General features: G+C 45.7%; 1 protein-coding gene and 1 long non-coding RNA gene across 2 annotated transcripts; both read left to right on the top strand.

Moving 5' to 3' along the window:
* The first annotated feature begins 262 nt into the window (after nt 1-262).
* Nucleotides 263-5275, top strand: LOC116595210 (neuronal acetylcholine receptor subunit alpha-4-like). Its single transcript, XM_032351329.1, has 2 exons — nt 263-720; nt 5080-5275. The coding sequence occupies exons 1-2, from the start codon at nt 285-287 to the stop codon at nt 5211-5213; spliced, it is 570 nt and encodes a 189-aa protein (XP_032207220.1). The 5' UTR covers nt 263-284; the 3' UTR covers nt 5214-5275.
* Nucleotides 5276-5358: 83 nt separating this feature from the next.
* Nucleotides 5359-10736, top strand: LOC116595211. The gene is made up of 3 exons (XR_004287565.1): nt 5359-5627; nt 6652-7268; nt 10256-10736. It is a non-coding gene; the product is annotated as an uncharacterized LOC116595211 (long non-coding RNA).
* The last annotated feature ends 10357 nt before the right edge of the window (nt 10737-21093 follow it).

Raw genomic sequence — 21093 nt, forward strand, 5'->3', positions numbered from 1 at the left:
GAGCGCCGCTGTCCGCGAGCGGAGCGGGGCCGGCCCGGGCAGCGGCCGGGGCTCCCGAGGCTGGCGGCGGAGTCGGACCGGAGAGCCGGGGCCGGAGACGCGCGCTGCTCTCTGAGCGTGCCCAGGCGAGCGGGCAGAGCGGCGGCTCAGGGGCCGGGCAGTGCAGGCAAAGCCACTGCGGCGCTCTCGACCGGGCGCGGGGGGCGGGACGGAGGAGGGGCAGCGCGGGGAAGGAGGAGGGGGCGGCCGGCGCGGAGGGAGGGGGCGCCCCACGCGCTGGGAGAATGGGGCAGCGCGAGTCGGGCGAGCAGCAATTCCGGGGTCCGGAGGGGTCGCGGCGCTGGCGCCCGCTCCCACCCCGCGGCAGCCACCCCTGCCCTGCCGCGGGTACCCACGACCGCCCTCTCTTCTCGCCGTCAGCAACTCGCCCCTTCCCGCGCCCCTCGCGGGCCTCTTCCCTTTCCCCGCCGCCGCATCCCCCTTCCTCCCGCCCTTTTCCCCAGCCTCTCGGTCACTCGCTGGTGCCCTTGGGCGCGCGGAGCGGAGACGGCGCGATTCTCGGGTCCCGGGGCTCCCGGGCTCCCGGCTCCGGCCGCCAGAGAGCAGCAAGCACCCGGGATCTGCGGACTGCGGACCGGAGCGCGCAGTACGGCGGCGGTCGCCTCTTGGGACTGCCTGGAGAGATCTGCTGCACCTCCTTACTCCTCTCTGGCCACAGGCCAGCCGAGGGTCTCAAACACCTCTGTCCAGTGCGGTGGAGTGGGGAGAGCCCGGGGAGGGATCAGGTGCCACTGCTGGTCTGTGATGGGAAAAGGAGCAAGAATCCATTTGGTTATGGCTCTCAGACCCTGCCCACCACCCACTGGTTTATGTCTACCAACTTCGGCATTGTTACTTGACTCCGTATCAGATATCGGAATAAAACTTCCTTGTTACACAAATAAGTAGACTTCTGGGGAAGGAGGAAGTGCTGGAGGGTGGGAAAGGGCTCTTGGCCTGATGGTTACAGAGTGGGGGGTTGGCAGAATGTCTGGCTCCACATCTGGGCTATGTACCCTAGGAGCTCTTTGACTTTTTCATGTCTCAGTTCTTCATTTGTAAAAGGAGGGTAAGAATAGATAAGAGTAGTGTCTATTTAATGATGTGAACATTAAATTAGTACATTGTTAAGACCCGAGAGCAGTGACTGGGTTTGTTGGCTGCGTGGGACTTGGCAGGCCAGGATTTGGACAGGGAGGACAGAGAGCAGGGGGTGTGTGGAGCTGGTTTGAATGGGGGACACAGGTGGAGGGTTGGCTTTGAGGAGCCTCTTGCTAACTAGCGGGGCTGGGTAGGAAGAGACAGAAAGAGATCACTCATTTGACTGCTGTAAAATTACTCACCAGGGCGCCATGCTGGGCATTTTGGGTAGCAGGAGAAAAGGAATTGCAGGGAAGATAATAGAACCATGTAGGTGCTAGATGAGGAAGGCTTGAGTTGTGCCAGGGAGGTGAGGGTTCATTTGGAGAGCTGTCTGGGAAGAGGTGGAGAACTCAGAGCCTTGGCACCCACTGGCCATGGATGACCGAGGCAGGAGGTTGGAGAGACCTAGGTGGGAATGTTCTTTGGAGAAAAAGCAGAAAATGGTGCAAATGTTGAGAGATGGGTAACACCTTATACTGGCCTCCCCAGCCCGGAAGCTAAAGCTCTTAGAGTCCAAGCTTAGAAACAGCTCTTCCAAGGCCCTCAGGTTCCCCATTCCATCTTCCATTTTTTACTTGGGTCCTTGAGAATTGACTACAGGAGAGTAGGCATGAACAGCAGGGGAGCCCTGGTGACCCTGCTGGTCTTTAGGTTCTTTGCCATCCAGTGGCAAGTCTTGATTTAAGATGGATCCCTAACATTTCTCTTCCCTCCTTTATGAGACAGACCCCTTTAGAGCAAGCATAGAGAAAAAGGAGGAGTTCATCCTCCAACAGAGAAGTTAACTCCTAGGCTGATAAATCTGGACTTCAGCTCCCTCGAGAAGTCATGAAGGGTTGGAGGAGATCTGGAACCTCCTCCCCTCTTCTGAAGACGGTGCAGGAGGTTGTCACTTGCCAAGACAGAATGCTGAATGGGACAGAATGTGGACAGAGAAGGTGTTCCTGATGGGTATCCTGCTTGGGGGGGACCATTAGCCCTTAGTTCCCTCCCACCCCACCAACCTTTATTTGTCCGTTCAACACGAATTAAACAACAGCTATATGCTTGTAACAGTTCTGGGCACTGGAACCACATATATGATGTTGAATAAAGCAAAGTCCCTCCTGGAGCTCACATTCAAATGGCAGAAAGGGTCTCTAAGCATTAGGAAGAGAGCTAGAACGTGCTAATGACTATTAAAGCAATCTAAGCCTTCCTGATAACCCTAATTGTATCATTTAGTCCAGTTACTTCCTGTGGTCAAGGCTTGGGGCAACCATCTCTCATCTGCAAGACAGCAGAGCTTGGTGTTTAGGAATGGTGCCTCTCAGTGATCCTAGGTCAGGGAGTATGTGGGGGAAAGGATGTCATTTGTAAAGAGATACTTGGTAATCTTTCCTCCCAGCCTGATCAACTGGGGCTGCTGGGGACTTGAAGCCAGTTATGATTTGACAGTTTATGCTAATTTCTGCTTAAAATTAATGGAGTTGGAGGCTAGTGATTTTATCTCCCATCACAGTGGAGATGGTAGAGGTTGGGGATGGGCGCCAATAGAACAATATCCCACTCAGAGACTGGCGAACAGCTCTGCAGACCCTTGGAATTGCTGTTAGCTTTGCAGCTGTGTTTGCTTCTGCTCCTAAGAGAGAGACTTTTGTTTCTTTTTATGTTCTTTCAGAGCGGAAATAAGCTGGGAAGCAGGATATTGGACAAAATCGGAAGACACACTAGTGTGGAAAACTCCCCGAGTGGGGCAGAGATTAGTTGTCGTAGGTTAAAAGCTGTAATAAGCAACGCCAGCGGCTTAGCGCAATGAAACTTTAAATCTCTTCTACTCAGCGTCCAGTGCGGATGTCCCTGGTTGTCAGAGTTCATGGACAGATCATGAGGCAACTCGGGATCCCTGCTCCTTCCAGTGCATGGCTCCCCTTTTTCCCCAGAGCCTGGGAATTCTCCAGGATCCTGGAGACCTCTTCTAAATTGTCAACATCCCGTTGCCCAATGAACAGAGAGGGAGTATGGGCGATTATGTGGACATTTGAGGAGCCACACCCAACACCTCTGTCCGAGTCCACTTAGAAGCAAGGGGAAGATGTGGTTCAGCCAAGTGCCCAGGAAAAGGGAACAGACTTGATGACCATCCAGCCTGTCCATGCTGCAGAACAGAAGAGCCCTGGCAAGACTTGATTTGGACATTAGTCAGGCAATGTCTCATGGACGGATTGTGAAAAGAGCAGGTAGATTGGCTGAACCCCAGCCAACACTCCACCCAGGCCCAGGGATTGCTGTTCATGTGGCCAGTCTTTTCTGACCAGGCCCACCATGCACCATGCTTTCAGAACAGCTTGTTAAAAAAAACCCATGAGAGTTGGAAATACCATTTGGGGATGAGCTGGTGATGGTGACAATCCCAACTCTTCCAGCTCTGGTGATGCACAAGGAGATTGAAGTGGGCAGCGGAGACTCAGCTAGCTAGCATTGCTTTAACCTTCGAGGAGAATTAGCAATCCCTTTCTAGTGGAATCCACCCAGTGCCAATGAGAATCTCTCCCCTTCCTTGCCTAGAAGTCTACTCCTATAATCTGGGTCTCCGAACTCCAAGAATCACTATTTCTCATTCCATCACAGTTTCTTTGTACCTCCTAGTACAAGAGACATACAAGCTTACTACCTCCTTCGGCCCCTGAGATTGGGTAATGCAAGGAGTGAGGAAGTCGATCCGTAGGGATATTCTGTGGGAATGAAAAGGAAGATGAGAAAGTTCCAGGGATAAACTTTGCAAGCCTGACAAATTCTCTGACCCTCAAACAGAGCCGCAAATGCTAATGAGGGAGATTTCCTAACACAGAATTAAAATAGGCCAGTCAACTCAGAGGAAGTGGCCTATAATCAGCTTGAGAGGCCAGGCAGGGTTGCATGACTCCAATCCCACTTAGGGAGGCAGAGACAACTCCTGCTGGGATGTCAACCTTCCAGCTCACAAATAAGATGGCCCAAAGCCATTTTCCATTTCCTTTCTCCTGGGCCAAGATTCTCTGGAGAAGGCAGTGAAGAAAGGAGGATTTCCCTTGGTAATGATTCCCTGGAGAATAGAAGGTGGAGGAAACAAACAACAAACAAACAAACAAATCCCAAGTCTCCCAGGAAAAATATTAGGATGCAAGCCTAGCCTTCGACACTTTGGTCTTCTTCATGCCTTATCCCTCCAGTTCCTACCAATTCTCCCCTTCTCTCTCTTCTGTAGGCTAGTGACTGATTCTCGGACCCTCCCTTTCCTCATGAATGTAAAATGGTGGTAATCACTGTCCCACGTGGGGATGAAGTGTCTACAAAAATCCCGCTCCCCTACCTCGTTGGGCCCCGCATTGTCTTTGATTTATTCCTCTGCAGTGCCTTGTAATTTCGTCGTTTACCTGTAGTGTCGGGAAATCGCGGCCTTCTTGGGATTTTCAGTGACTGTGACATACTTGTGTCTTTGTGCTCAGCCGTGAGTGCAGGCCTGGGCTCTGGAAGTTGCTCAGTGGGTTTGTTCAGTCGGTGGATGAACGTGTGTATCAACAGGTGAAGACAGGAAGCAAGGGGGAGATGTACAACGAGTGTCACTGAGAGGCACTGATGGGTGCCATCCTTTAGCAAGAGGCGACAAGGAGGACCTTCACACATTCTGGGAGCCTGGTCTGTTTATGGCAGGAGTGGGCACCTTTCTCCCAGGAAGAGGGTTTCTGGGAGGCACCAGGAGGAGCTGGATTACAGTGGTATTGCCCCTGCTTCCAAAAGGGACTAGAAAGGGCCCAGGGTTGGAATGTGTCTGACATGTTCCTGTAGTTTTTAGTTTGGGCTCTTGTCTAGGGCTTCAGGTCTTTGAAGGAAGGTGGTCACTGGACACTGCAGGACCCAGTGACTTCTCTGATCGTGCAGAAGGCTGCTCTGGGTTGGTAACTACATTGCAGAGGAACATCGATGACTTGTTCAGCCTACACCCATTTGAAATCATCTGGTCCCACCAAGACAGGTTGAATGAATCCCCAAAGGATATGTCCATGTCTTAATCCCTGGAACCTGTGAATGTCACCATCTTCAGAAAAAAAAAAGTCTGTGCAGATGTAACCAAGGTAAGGACTTTGAGATCAGGAGTTCTTTCTGGATTACCCAGGTGGACCCTAAACCCAATGATAAATGTCCTTATCCGGGTGAGCCAGAGGGAGATGGGACATGCATACACAGAGGAGAAAGCGACGTGAAGACAGAGGCAGAGAATGGAGGGATGTGACCACTAGCCGAGGAGGCCAGAGATTACCAGCTGCCGTAGATGACCAGCTTCCGGAAACAGGAAGAGGTGAAGATGGCTTCTCCCCCCGAGACTTCGGCAGGAGTGTGGCCCTGCCGACATCTTCCCCACTAGGTCGTGGGTGGGGTGGGGTGGGGTGGAAAATCCAAATCCGTAGCACAAGCTACAAATTCAGGTAAGAGTCGAAGTTGCAGGCCTCAGTCTGAAATCTGTAGGCAGGCGGCCGCAGGCTGGAATCCCAGGGAGGGTTTTGATGTTAGTCTTGAGGCAGAATGTTTTCTTCTTTGGGAAACCCTGGTTTGTGCTCTTTAGGCCTTCCCCTGATGGGGTGAAGCCCACCCACCCTATCACGGGTAATCCCCTCTATTTCAAGCCAACTGATTGTTGATGTTCATTACATCTACAGAACACCTTCACTCACACATCTGGATGAGTGCTGGAGACACAAACAGCTCCACAAACAACAGGGACCCAGAGCCTCGCTTTTCTTCCTTTGAACAATCGCATTGTGACCCAGGGGAGTTTTTATTAGAAAAGTTTCAGGGATGGTTTTTAGGGGATCTTGCTCTATTTTGGACCCTGTTTTTGACCCTCAGGTTTATTGTGGTTCGAAAGAACCACGTCAGTTTAATTAGCTCCTGTCAACCAGGGTTCAGCCCTGAGGGTCTGACCCTTGTGGTTGAAATTGGTGACAGCTCAGGTGACCTAGGTTCCCATGTATCCAAACGAATTCTAATTCTTCTACGAATAGTTGCTAGTTTTCTCTGGGTTTAGGGAAATCTTTAATTATAGTTACCCATTCAGTTCTGGTTAATTAGTTAATTCTACAGTTATCTCCATACTTGGCTCATGGCAGGCGTGAATATTTAGAGGTGACTGGAATTTAAGGATCTTAGGAGCTTTTGGGGAAAGCATAGGGGCTAGACAGGGGAGGAGGAGGAGAGGTCCCTGGGGCTGTGGAGGGAGGCTGTGGAAGAGTAAGGGGGGCGAGGCAGGGCTGCATCTGGGGGAGTAAGCGCAGGACAAGGAGGAGAAAGATTAAGGGCAACAAGTCTAGTTGGCTGTTACTTGAGTTTTCAAATTGCTCTTTAGCTTTGGCCAAAGAATCTTCCAGTGAAGCAATTTTTAAATCAGAATTTACTTTGGGGACCTCTGCACACTGATAAAAATATTTCTCTTGTTCCTTTTGTTTTCTAAAGGTGTCTCTCAAATGAACAATTTTGTGCAAGTCAAGCATTCCCTGGAGTGGCCACTGAAAGTCCAAACGATCCTTGGCAAAGTTAGGCCATTTGGAAAACAGGCACAAGGATTTGGATTCTAATGAGAATAATCGGTCAGAGACAGGAGTTTTTCCTTGAGAAGGAGAGGACTTGGAGACCCCATGGGAGCTGGCCGTGGTCTGTAGAAAGGTGATGCTTTGACACCTTGTGTCTGTAGGACCTCAGCCTGAGAGTTGGCTGTCTTCAAATGCAGACCTGACAATTTGCACTCCCTGTGGAAAACCAGAGAGCAGACTCTCTCTGGACAAGGTATTGAGATGGAAGGAGACCCTTATTCAGCTTTACTGGTCACCCACAGCAGTTTGTCTGAATGGATTCTGGTGCAGTGAGAACCGCAAACTCACCAGTCTATGAGGCTGGCTTGACCTACAACCTACAGGGGGCCTCTGTCTGTGTTCTGCCCTGTGATTCTCCATCTGGTGACCAAGAGTTTTGACAGAACAGCACCAAATGGAAACACAAAAGAGAGGAAAGGCTCAATTCCACCAAGAATGCAAACAAAGGAGACCCAGTCAAAGAACCTGGGCACTAAACTGGTAAGATGTAGCTAAGGACTCAATACCAAGGGGGGTGTAACTCAGACTAAGTGTTGATTCACCACCCTGGGGTGGATTTGACAAGTCATGAGTGGCAAGGCACAGAGGGCTCATGTGTTGTTTGCAAATAATGCCCCTGGCCAAAGGCTGGGGTCAGCAAGATGTGCAGTGCAGACTGTGTCTTGTTGGGCCCGCCAGGAGAACTGTGGACAGAAGCGAAGATCTCCTAGATGAGAACAAACAGAGGCTGTTTATTCAAAGCCCTATTACAGCAAGAGAGTCAGCCACCATTACTTTGTCAGGGACTTAAAGGCAGGCAGGGAGTGGAATATGTTCTAGCACAGAGAGGAAGGAAGGCTTCAGGTGTGCCATGATTGGAGGTTGTTGGCATGGGGACCCTGGAGGGAGCCCGACTAGAAGCCAGGCATCTTGTGTGATTGCTGGGGGAGCCCATTTGCCTTTATTTGGTGGGCCCTGGGTGGGAAACAGGTACATGAAATCAAGAAGCTGGACGTCATCTGACCATACCAGGCCAATTGCTTTGAGAATTTGGCTTCCTGAACTGGAAGTTACAGACGGTGGGTAAGAGTTTTATTGTCATTTATGGTCTGGCCATCGTCTATTTGTATATTCAGGTTCTCAAGAGATATTGGTGTCTTGCCCCAGCAAGTTCACAGTATGGGTAACAAAATCAGATGTATTTTGAAGGGCAAGACTGTATGTGTCTGGAATCAGAGGGTCCCTCTGAGGCCAGGCAGGCTATGGGCAGGTGGCCGGTCAGGGCAGACTGACGGGGTTGGCCAATGGCTTCCTTCCGAGAGCAGGTTACCAGTGTGGGGCTGACCCGGGGATGCTGGCCTTATCTCTGACCAGCCCTGATTTAAGCTCTTCCTACTTTTTACACATCTCCTTTGGCATTGAGAGATCTTCCCCAGCTGCACCTGGTACCTTTAGGGGAGTATATTCTAAGGTTGGGGAGGAAGTGGTATGGTTTTGATAATAGGGGGCCAGGGTGCAATTACAGCCTGCAGTGTCTCCCTGCTGTGTGGGGAAAGCATTGTCACACCTACACACAAAGACGCTATGACAGTCACATCCTCTGACAAGCCAGAATGGCCCCTGTGCCATTGTGTTAAGAATCAAGACGCTGTGACATCACAGATTTCCCAGGTGGGTAGGGGTGCAGAGATGGCAGGAATTACAGGGGCCTTGTTCCTTTCATTGGGCAATTTAATGCGTTTCCTTCCCCTTGGAAGATTGGCTCTAGGAGTTTCTCTAATTCCTGATGTCCAGTTATTGCTAATCTAGGGTGACTGAATGGGGGGCCACAAAACACAAGAATTCTTTTGTCAACAAAACCTCACTGAATGGCTTGCTACATTGCCTGAAAGGCCACATCCTGGCTCCATTCTTGGGTTGATCATTGCCTTCCATTTCCCCATTCATTCATTCACAAATATTTATTACAAGGGTGCACTATACACCAAGCCCTTTGCTGGGCAGGGGGTAAAATGTTGTGTAAGATACAGCCTGGATTTCCCTGGATACTGTAGTCTACCATGGGAGACAGGTGGTAAGACACAGAAGTACAATGAGTCTAGTGCAATGAGGAACACGCACAGGGCACTGTGTCAGGATGGTGCGGGGCACTGGGCCACGTAGATGGAGCAATGAGGTCGAGTGCCTCTGAGAGGATGCCATTTCGACTGAGACTGGATTTTTAGAAATACTGAGTTTGTGAGGAACAGACGAATGCACCTCAGGCAAAGGAAAACCACGTAGAAAATTCTCAGGCCGGGACAATTACAGCATTCCTGCCACCAAATGAAGGCTAGTGAGCTTAGAGCACAGAGAATGAGGACTGAGGACACGAGTGACAGCCGCAGAGGAAGTGGGGGGGACACAGAGAGAGGCAGAAAGGTGTCTACATATTTGAATCAATGGAGAGTTTTCCAGGAAACTTTTTACTAAAGCATGATGTATGGGGAGAGAACTTACCGTGGGTAAATGGCTTGCTGAATTTTCATAAAGTGAACACACTTGTGTAACCATCACCCATATGAGGAAATAGTGGGACCCCCTACTCCTGTCCCATGGGAGGCTGCCATTGGGCATCTGGACCTCCCAACTGCCTGGTCCTTGTGTGGCCTCTTGGTCAGGAGCTCCTGCGCTCCTGCGGGATTGTCACTGCTCTCACCCGACCCCGGGCTCATGACACCGTTCACGGTTGCTTCTTTCACTAGACTTGAGGTTGCCTAAGGGAAGGGGCATATCTGTTCTGTTTACCCTTGGATCCCCACTCTGGGCTTGGATAATTTGTCATGACTGACCCACTGACCATCCAAGGTAGAGGCCACTCTTTTGACTTGAAAATCCCCCTACTCATAGAGAGTCACTCCCATTCCCCTGTACCTACCCTCCCCCAGCCTGGGCAATCACTCATTTACTTCTTATTTATTTATTTTTTTTAAAGATTTTATTTATTTATTTGACAGAGAGAAATCACAAGTAGATGGAGAGGCAGGCAGAGAGAGAGAGAGAGAGAGGGAAGCAGGCTCTCCGCTGAGCAGAGAGCCCGATGCGGGACTCGATCCCAGGACTCTGAGATCATGACCTGAGCCGAAGGCAGCGGCTTAACCCACTGAGCCACCCAGGCGCCCCTCACTCATTTACTTCTTTCTTTCTTTCTTTCTTTCTTTCTTTCTTTCTTTCTTTCTTTCTTTCTTTCTTTATTCCTTCCTTCCTTCCTTCCTTCCTTCCTTCCTTCCTTTTTTCTTTCTTCCTTTCTTCTTTTTTAAAGATTTATTTATTTATTTGAGAGAGAGGAGAGGAGCAGAGGGAGACAACCCTCAAGCAGACTCCCCGCTGAGCACAGAGCCTGCTACAGGGCTCAGTCCCCAGGACCCTGAGATCATGACCTGGGCAGAAATGATGAGTCAGATGCATAACTAACTGAGGTGCCCCCCATCTACTTTTTATCTCTATAGATTTTGCCTATTCTGAACATTTCATTAAAATGGCATCGGATTGGCTTCTTTCACTTCACATAGTACTTTAAAGGTCCATCTGTGTTTGGGTGTGTTTCGGTACTTCACTCCTTTTATGGCTGAACAGCAATTCACTGTTTAAAGATACGGATTTGAAGTCTTTTCTGGTAAGTTCATTAGCTGGGGTTCCTCTAAGGTAGTTGCTATTGATTACCTTTTTTCCTATGGATGGGTCCAACTTTCTCATTTCTTTGTGCCTCTCATAGTGTTTTTGTTGAAAGCTGTACTTTTAAAATAATACAATATGGCAGGTCTGGAAATTGGATTCTGTCCCCATCCCCCATGTCAGTTTTTGTCGTTGTTTGTCATAGATGCTGTTGTTTGCTTAATGACCTTTCTGAACAAATTGGGGAAAGTCTGTATTCTTGATTGTGTATGGCCACTGGAGTCTCCGTGTGGTTAGGTTAAGTGGTCAGCCAGTGACTGGACAGAGCGTTTTAAATGTCTGGAGTCGACGATTGTTAGCCTGGAGATGTTGAGTCTTACAGTCTTTGCCAGGGGACTCTGGGTACATCTTGGGGCCCATTTCCAACACTCAACCAGACCGTTGACACCCCTTCCTTAGCTTTCACTTGGGTGTGTAGATCCTTAGAGTGAGTCAAAGGTGAGAGCTTAGGGCCTTCTCAGGACTTCCCTTAACTCTTGCCCAGCCTTATACACCCAGGGAATCTTCCAGACCCTCTGGAATATGTCAGGGATTTTCCAGGTACCTATGGGTATCTCATTCCCAACGTCTCACTTTATGTTTTTTTGGTTAACCTAATACTGCTCCAACTGCTATCTACCACCCTAGGTAGTGTAGAAGTTAAACATTTGCTTTTAATTGTTTTCAATGTGCCCCCAGGGGAAAAAAAGCTTTTCACTTTTTCTTTCCCCTGGAAAAGCACAGAGTCAGGTCAAAGAGAGATAGCTTGGTAAGTGGGATCTTCCAAAATTAACCAGACAGGTCAGATAATGATAATTCTTTAGGACTGTGGCTTTGAAAGGGCTCCAGCCCTGTTCTTTCTTTCTGGGGTCTGCCAGGCTGCTACTTTCCACAGCAAGTGCGGGCTATTATTTTTTAAAGACTATTGGAGCCGGAGAGTGGGGGATGGGACGAGGGCAAGTTACCTGGCCACACAGCTCACTGTTCCTAATGAGATTCGGCTGGCTTTCTTTGAATACATGCTCTGTTAATAATAAACTCAGGTGAATTTGCAGAGTTCTGAAAAATGTTGATTCTGATGATTCTGCTTTTATAGAGGAGAGAATTTTCAGAGCTCCTTACTCTGCCATTTTTGCTGGTGGTCCATCCTTGTACGACTCTAGGCATTTTTGTACTCATCTAGGCATTTTTCGATGTTCTTTTTCTGCATTTCTGTTTTCTGTGCTTTTCTCTTTTTTTTTTCTTTAGCAAGTGTACATTATAGGTTGTGTTAGGTACTTCACAGGTTGTGTTGTATACTTCCTACTGCGTCACAGTCTGTGCCATAGCCGGTTGTCACATTCTTCGGATGTTAAAAATAAACTATGGGGGCACCTGGGTGGCTCAGTGGGTTAAAGCCTCTGCTTTCAGCTCAGGTCATGATCCCAGGGTCCTGGGATCGAGCCCCACATCGGGCTCTCTGCTCAGCAGGGAGCCTGCTTCCCCCTCTCTCTCTGCCTGCCTCTCTGCGTACTTGTGATCTCTCTCTGTCAAATAAATAAATAAAAAATTAAAAAAAAATAAACTATGGATTCAGGAGTCGTCAGCTTGGTCTGTTGGTTACAGTTTCCCCACAAACATCACTTGAAGATTTATGTAGTCATTTGTGGCCTCCACTCGTTATTTCTTCTGGGGTTGTGAAATTGTGATTTTTTTGAAATCTGTTATTCCTTCTGCATTTATGAGCTGTGATTCCTCTATGAAGAACTTCCATCAATTATTAGGTTATTCTGAAATACACTTTGCAAGGAAAAAGAATAGGAACTTGGATTCTTTTGCTTTCTTTCTTTTTATGGTGATGAAATTTACAGATAACATAAACTTTATTGAACCTAACATGAAAGTGATCATCTTACCCATTTAAGTGTATAGGTCAGGAGTGATAAGTACATTTATGTTGTTGTGAAACAGAGATCCGGAGCTTTTTTTACCTTGCAAATCTGAAACTCTGTAACCATTAGAACGCAGCTACCCATTCCCCTTTCCCCCAGACCCTGGTAACCATCATTCTACTTTTTATGAGTTGACTACTTCAGATACCGCATATAAGAGGAATCATTCTGTATTTGTCTTTTTATGACTGCTTCATTTCACTTAATATAATGTCCTCATTTCACTTAACATGTTCTCAAGATTCACCTATGTTCTAGCATGTGACAGGATTTCCTTCTTTTTAAAAAATTTTTAAAAAGATTTTATTTATTTATTTGAGAGAGAGAATGCAAGAACACATGACGGGGGTAGAGAGGCAGAGGGAGAAGCTCATTGAGTAGGGAACCTGATGTAAGCCTCAATCCCAGCAGCCTGAGATCGTGACCTTAGCTGAAGGCAGATGCTTAACTGACTGAGCCACCCAGGAGCCCCTCTTTTCATTCTTTTAAATAGTAGCCATCCTAATAGGTGTAATGTGATTACCTCATTGTGGTTTTGATTGGCATTTCTCTGATGTTGATGTTGATCATTTTTTTTTCATATGCTTATTGGCCACACAGGGTTTTTACTTAGACTTTATATTTGTACCTCTTTTATCATATGCTGAAAATCAGTTTGATTCCTTATAACTTTATCAGAAGTACTTATTTGTTTTATCTTTGTGTGTATATGTAGGTATTTATATCTGTAGATGTGTGTCTATTTCAAAATAACAATACTGACTTTGAGAGGCAGAATAATCCATCCCTGACTCCCCAAAGATGTCTATGTCCCAATCCCTAGAAACTGAATGTGTTATGTTTTATGGCAAGAGAAAATTAAGGTTGCAGATAGACTTGTTTACTAGTCAGGTCACCTTAAAACAAGCAGAGTACATTGGGTTTTGCAGGTGGGCCCAAGGGAGTCCCAAGAGTCCTTAAATGATGAGGAGGGAGGCAGAAGAATCCCCAACCATAGAATCAGGAGAAAGATTAGACTGGCCATTGCTAGCACTGAAGACAGAAGTGCATCATGAGTCAAGGAATGGGGGAAGCATCTAGAAGCTGGAAAATAAATGCAAGACAATAGGTTTTTGCTAGAACCTCCAGAAGGGAAAGCAGCCCTGTCAGACTTCTAAACTCTAGAATGGTAAGCCAATAAATTTGCCGTTTGGGGCCATGATAATTTATTATAGCAGTGCTAGGAAGCTCATACAGATTTTGGTGCCTGGACGCAAAGTGCTATTGAAACGAATACCTAAAAATGTGGATGAAGAAGGCTGGCAGCTGGGAGAATTTTTAGAGCATGATAAGAAAAGAAAAAAAAGTAAATTGCCCTGAATAAGTTGTTAATAGAAATATGGATGTGATTGACTCTGTTAGTGCTGACTCAGAAGGAAGCGAGAAGCAGGGTAATTATCTCAGAGGGTACCTGAACCGTCCTGAGCAGACCGCCGATAGAAACATGGATATTAAAAGAGCTGTCGGCAAGGCTCAGATGGAAATGAGAGACGTGTTCTTGGTAGCTAGTGGAAAGGGAATCAGCTGAAAGCACTGACTTGGGTTGTGCAGTTATGTGGAAAGCGAAACTTTTAAGTGACGAATTTAGATATTTACCTTAAAAAAAAAAAGATTTTATTTATTTAGCAGAAGGATAGAGAGAGCCAGAGAGCACAAGCAGGGGGAGCAGCAGAGGCAGAAGGAAAAGCGGGGTCCAAGCTGAGCAGGGAAGCTGATGTGGGGCTCAATCCCAGGACCCTGAGATCATGACCTGAGCCAAAGGCAGTAACTTAACCGACTGAGCTGCCCAGGCATCCCGGCATTTAGATACTTAGCTAAGATTTCCAAGCAGGGGGTTCAACATGTGGCGTGGCGTCTTCTTGCTTCTTATAGTGAGATGTAAGAGGAAAGAGCTAGGTTGAGAAAGGATTAAACAAAAAGGAACCAGAGCTTGATAGTTTGGGCAATTTTCAGCTTACCCAGATTGCAAAAGAAGCTAAAATTAGGAGAGTCACCATCAGAAAACATAGTCTGGGAAGAAATTGAAGGGTGTGGACGGACAACCTGTTGTGAGTGCCTTGGAGGAGCCATTGTTCAGACTCCCCAGTCATACGAGGGGCTCCGAGAAGGTGTGTGACTCATGGACCCCTCAGCTGCCTCAGCAGAAGCCGGGAATAGAGATGGGATTATCCAGGAAATTTCGGTAGGGGAGCTTCTTGTGTAATGGAACAAATCCCTGAGATAGACCCAGGAGATCCACAAGGCTCTTGCAATGTATTTCAGCAGAAATACAGCCAACTTGGACTGAAAGGTACAGAGAAAGGACAAAATGAAAGAAGACTGCTGGGCACCAACACCCCCCATCCCCCAAATTCTACAGGCGAGAAACAAGTTGATAAAACTACTAGACTGCAAACATGTGCTATTTTTCTTAAAATAAATAAAAGATGACTCCAAAGGGTGGGGCCACAAACGAGAGAGGATTATTCCCAGACCATGGAACCAAATGGAATTTTTCTGGCTGGATTTTGAGATTGCTTGGGACATGAGACTCTTTTTTTTCCTCTCTTCCATTTTCATCTTCTTTGAACCAAATGTCTAATTGTTATCTTATGCCTATCTTTGCATTAGACTTTAGAAGAGACAACTTGCTGCTTGGGTTTCATAGGTTCACAGATTGAGGAGAGGAATTGTGTCCAGAGGTACAATTACAAGGTGAGAAATTTGTATTGTATTAGACTACTAAATTTGTGGTCATTTGTTACCTCGAGCAATAAGAAACCAATACTCCGACTTTATTGTCAACAACGAGACTACTGTGTGCAGTTGTTCATTTTGCCTTTAGAATATCACTCACTAGGGTCACATGGTCAAAATACTAGTTTTCTAAGTCATTGGAAATATTTATTCTGTATGGTTGTTCTCCCAACCTCATATACAATAAGGTCATTTGTTGAAGCTTCTTTTTTACATTTAGAGATGCTTTTTTTCTTTTTGAATTAACTTACTTTTTTAAGTTTTTTTTTTTTAATCTTTCATTTGAGAGAAAGAGAGAGAGAGAGAGGGAGAGCAAGCAGGGGAAGTGGCAGAGGGAGAGAAAGAAACTCAGACTCCCTGCTGAGCACAGAGCCTGACAGGTAGCCCAATCACGTGACCCTGAAATGACCTGAGCTGAAATCAAAAGTTGGAGGCTTAATTGACTGAGCCACTCAGGCGCCCCCCTTTTAAAAAAATTATATAAAACATTTACATGATTCCAAAATTGCGTTCCATCTCTCAAATTCTTTCTTTCCCCTTATTGCTAACCACTTTAAAGATTAGTTTTTGGCTTACCTTCTGTGACGAATGGAATGTTTGGTTACTCCAAAATTCATAGGTTAACATGATTGCAATGGGATGATAATTGAAGACTGGTCTTTTGGAGGTAATTAGGTCATGAGGTAGGGGGCCTAATGATGAGATTAGTGCCCTCATAACAAGAGACAGGAGAGATCTTGCTTATTCCTTCTCCCCTCCATGTGAGGACATAGCAAGATGGGAGCTGTCTACAAGCCAGAAAGTAGTTCTCACTACAGGCTGGATCTACTAGTACCTTGACTTTGGACTTTTCCAGCCTCCAGAACTGTGAAGAATAGATGCTCGTTGCTTAAGCCATCCAGTGGATGATTTTGTTAAAAGAGCCTGAACTAAGATACCTTCTTTTCAGATAAACACACACACACACATACACACACACACACACACACTAACTACTACCAGTGACACTTTCTTTCCTTTCTTACACACACACAGCAAACAATACACATTATCTTGTACCTTCCTTCTTCTTCTTCTTTTTTTTTTAAACATAAAATATTTCAAAGATCATTTTTTTATTGGAGATGCAGGTCTTCCTTGTTGCTTTTTATAGGCACATAGCACCCCATTGTACAGATAGACTGTAATTCATTTAGCCATGCCCCTATTGTATATTTAGTTTATTTCTGGTCTTTCACCATTACAAATAATGCTGCTTTATGACTAGCTTTATTCCTACATCTTGCTATATTTTTGCTAGCTGTATAACATTTTGTTATATTTTTGCTCTATTGGGATAGATTCCTAGCAGTGAGATAGCTGCAACAAAGAAGTTAACACATACGTGAATTTTCCTGGGTATTGTCAGGGAAAGAGCTTTAAAAAAAAAAAAATAGATAGCTGTCCAGAATTACCTGTGTGATGCCCAGGTCCAGAGTGTGACCTTAGAAATAGTTGGTTGAAGAAGAGGAAGGGAGAGGAAGTGTCACCACGAAGAGTAGGGTTTTGAGTGGGGATAGACATGCAGATGCTAAATTCACAAGAAATACATGAGAGGAATGCTGTCAATGGGTGTTATGATTATTAGCAAATGAGAGGAATGACTAGGAGGTAGATGGATGGCAGCAGTGGGGAGCAGCGAGGGGTGACAAAACCATTGGACCCAGAGTCTCAAAGGATCTGGAGTTTCAACTAGCTAGTGGGGAGAGCAGAGTCAGGAAACACTAGGAGGAGGATAGCTGTCTTTGTCAGTTTGGGCTACAATAACAAATTACCATAGACTGGGTGGCTTAAACAACAAATATTTATTCATCACACTTTTGGAGGCTGCGAAACCTAAGGTCAAGGTGCTGACATATCTGGTGTCTGCTGAGAGACCCCTTCCTGGTCTGCAGATGGTTATCTTCTTGTTGTATCCTCCGACTAGAGAGGAGAGAGAGGGGGGAAGGAAGCTCCCTCTTGTTTTTTCTCTTAAGGGTGCTAATCTCATTCATGAGGGCTCTACCTTCACCACCTAATCACCACCTCCTAATACCATCCCATTGAGAATTAGGATTCGAACATAGGAATTTGGGGGTGGGCCAACACACATCTTCAGTCCATAGCGATTACCCAATCCTGAGATGCTGGAGGTGTTAGAGATGAAACAGGGAACTACTAGAGAGGGCCTTGGGGAAAGAGTGTTCTAGGGGATGCTAGATTTGTTAAGCAGGAGGGGAGTGGAATGCCCCGAGAGGAGTTTCACAGTGCAGGAGTGCTTCTTATGGAGTCGGAGGACACACTGGGTGTGTTTGGAAAGGCAGGGAGAGGTGGTTATTTGCATCATTAAAAAGGAGACCCAGGAAGTTGTTGAACTAGGGATGTGGGAGCTGGTGGAAGACAGACGCTAACTGAGATGATCAAGAATGTGCGGTGTAGGGGTGCCTGGGTGGCTCAGTGGGTTAAGCCTCTGCCTTCGGCTCAGGTCATGGTCTCAGGGTCCTGGGATCGAGCCCCACATCGGGCTCCCTGCTGAGCAGAGAACCTGCTTCCCCCTCTCTCTCTGCCTGCCTCTCCGCCTACTTGTGATATCTGTCTGTTAAATAAATAAAAAATATTTAAAAAAAAGAATGTGCAGTGTAGATATAGTTGACTGCTCACCCAACATCCATCCTTCATTGTGCCTCCCTGCCATTCTTCCTTCCTGATAGAGCTTTGTGGTGGTTTAGCTATCTATCTTCAAGCCTTGTGCATGTTCCTTCCCTATTCTTAGGAAATGGGTCTTAATTGGTTAAAGCCATCCCGGAAATCCTGTTCTTAGACCCAATGTTTGGTTTAGGCATTGACAAGGGATGAAATTCTGTTAAATGGGAGCAAGAAGATGTCTTCCAGAATCTTCTGGGAATTATTTTCTAGTTCTTCATAAAAGACACAAGGAAAAGATAACCACTCTTCTGCTTCTAGAAGTTATTGTTTCTGGTAGAGTGTTTGGAAATCCTGCAGCCATCCTGGGACCACGAAGACACAGATTAGCAAGGTGATATGCTAGGGCTGGCACAACAAAATGATGGAAGGAATCTGGGTTTTTTTTTTTTTTTTAAAGATCTTATTTATTTATTTGACAGACAGAGATCCCAAGTAGGCAGAGAGGCAGGCAGAGACAGAGAGAGGGGGAAGCAGGCTCCCCACTGAGCAGACAGCCCGACGTGGGGCTTGATCCCAAGTCACTGAGATCATGACCTGAGCCGAAGGCAGAGGCTTAACCCACCAAGCCACCCAGGCGCCCCAGGAATCTGGGTTTTTGATGACTGTATGAGCTGCTGAATCAACCAGCCTGGAAGTTGCCATGTTGTCATTGGAAACTCTTAGTTTCGTGCCTTGAACTTATGAGGAAACTATCAGTTTCCTCATAGGCTACTTTGATTTGGGCTATGTATCTTTTCTACTTTTTTTTTTTTCACCCATAAATGTCAAAATGTTAACACGTGGTGTGAAGAGGTTGGGAAATGTACTTATTTGTCAAGACATATTACTATTCCCAACAATATATAGGGATTGGTCACTAAAAACATGTTAAGAAATAGATATGTTGATAGGGGTGTGTGTGTGTGTGTGTGTGTGTGTGTGTGTGTGTGTGTGTATAGATTATTTCTCAAAGGATTCTGTGAAATTGATAGCAGTGTTTACCTTTGTGGAGAGAAATGCCTCAGGGGCAAGGTTGGAAGGGAGATACTTTTCACGGTTTGCCTTTTCCTTTTCTATTTTGCATCTTATACATGCATTATTCATTTAAGTAAGGCAAGAACTCAATAGCATAAAATATGCATTGAAAGTGGCAAAGAACCTAAATGACATTGTAGAAAATAAAATTAGTGATGGATCAGCAAACTAAAGACAATCTAGAATGCCATGCAACAGGTCAAGAGATGAACTTGATGAGAGAGAAGATGACAACTCTGAAGAGAAAGCATAGAGCCCACCACAAAAATAGAACAGAAGAAAGAATTAGAGGCAAATAGGATGCTTTTCCGAGATCAGAAATGATGAAGACCAAAAAACCAAATTGTACACCCTTAAATAATAATGTGCAAGAGAAAATAGTTTTCAACATAGTGGTAGGAAAAAAAGTAAGAATTTTGTTATTAGAGGTCATCTATCTCCTCATTTCTTTCTCTATTATTAAGAATTGTGATTATGGGGCGCCTGGGTGGCTCAGTGGGTTGAGCAGCAGCTGCTTTCAGCTCGGGTCATGGTCTCAGGGTCCTGGGATCGAGTCCCGCATCGGGCTCTCTCCTTGGTGGGGAGCCTGCTTCCCTCTCTCTCTCTGCCTGCCTCCCTGTCTAGTTGTGATCTCTCCCTCTTTCTGTCAAATAAATAAATAAATAAATCTTAAAAAAAAAAAGAATTGTGATTAGACAATATCACAAAGTCCAATAAAATATAACTAGACTGAAGATAGATGTATCTTTTTTTTAACCCAACAGACACTTTCAAAGGTGTCAAATATTTGTAGGTGTTTTCATACAATAAAATAATATGTACCTTTCTGAGAAAAAAAAAAAGTTAAGACAGTTGGCGAATCTTGGGGGCCAGAGACCGTGCGATATAAAATCAAATTTTCTAATTATTGAATAATTTTCTTAGTGACTCGTAGTTTTGGAAAACAGTTTCTATAAAAATTTAAATAAAGTGAGAGAACTGCAGTGAAAAAGAAGAACTGAATGTATTTCAATAAAAGAATAATAATAAAGAACCTGGTATTTCAGTGTATCCTGGTGAGGATTTCATACTTTGGGATATTAAGAAACGTAATTCAGTGTGGACTCAGATTTCTCCCTGATAAAGACAGTGGAGTAAATGTCAGAAAATCATTTTTTTCTTTTTTTATTTTAAAGATTTACTTATTTTAGAGAGTAAGAGAGAGCAGGAGGGGCAGAGGGAGAAGGAGTGAGAATCTCAAGCAGATTCCACGATGAGCGCAGAGCCTGATGCAGGGCTTGATCTCATGATTCTGAGATCAGGACCTGAGCCAAAACCAAGAGATGGAGGCTTAACGGGCTGTGCCACCCAGGTGCCTCTAGGGAAACATTTCTTAAGCAGATGTTATATCCTTCACTGTTGTGGGAGACTGTGATGGGTATGCTCTGAAAGACACATGCTTAGGGAGTACTATGGAATATATATATATATATATATATATATATATATATATATAAATTTACAAAGCCCATTAATTTAGTAAAAAAAAAAAAAAGGGTTTATCTTTGTTTATCTTTGTTTACCCGTATTTCCCAATAGCAAATGTTATGCCTTGGGGCGCCTGGGTGCCTCAGGTTAAGCATCTGCCTTCCACTCAGGTCCTGATCTCAGGATCTTGGGATCAAGCCCCTGCCTCGGGCTCCTTGTTCAGCAGGGACCCTGCTTCTCCCTCTCCTCTGCCTCTACCCGCTGCCCCTGCTCCTGTTCTCACACTCACATTCTCTCTTTCTCAAATAAATAAATAGGGTCTTTAAATAAAAAACAAATGTTATGCCTCTGCTAATATCCATAGATAATTCCCACCACAGTACTTTGGGAATTATTTATCAGCAGGGTTCTAGGATTGTGATCCAAAAATTCTTGGCTCCACTAAATTGTTGTTCATATGTAGAGGTATCAGGAATATATTATTTACAGCCGAGATATGCAAAGTCTTAGAAAATGTATCATTCCACATCCCTCTCCTGTAAGGACACTGCCAACCTGAACTTGGGCTACATTACTGTGCAGAGTTCACTTAGAGATGGGAAAGACCATGGTGGTGGGGTGTAATGGAGAGAGTACCAGGCCAGGAGTCAGCATATCGGATATTAAACCTAGCCCAAGGTGTCAGTTACTCATTATGTAATCTTCAGCTGGTTATGTTAACT

This window comes from Mustela erminea, chromosome 7 (genome assembly GCF_009829155.1).
Source record: "Mustela erminea isolate mMusErm1 chromosome 7, mMusErm1.Pri, whole genome shotgun sequence".
Lineage (NCBI taxonomy): Eukaryota > Metazoa > Chordata > Mammalia > Carnivora > Mustelidae > Mustela > Mustela erminea.

Excerpts from the sequence above, each read along its gene's own strand:
- LOC116595210 (XM_032351329.1), top strand. The coding sequence starts at position 285 with ATGGGGCAGCGCGAGTCGGGCGAGCAGCAATTCCGGGGTCCGGAGGGG. Across the intron at positions 721-5,079 it reads ACTCCTCTCTGGCCACAGGC|CAGAAGGCTGCTCTGGGTTG; the intron begins CAGCCGAGGGTC and ends TCTCTGATCGTG.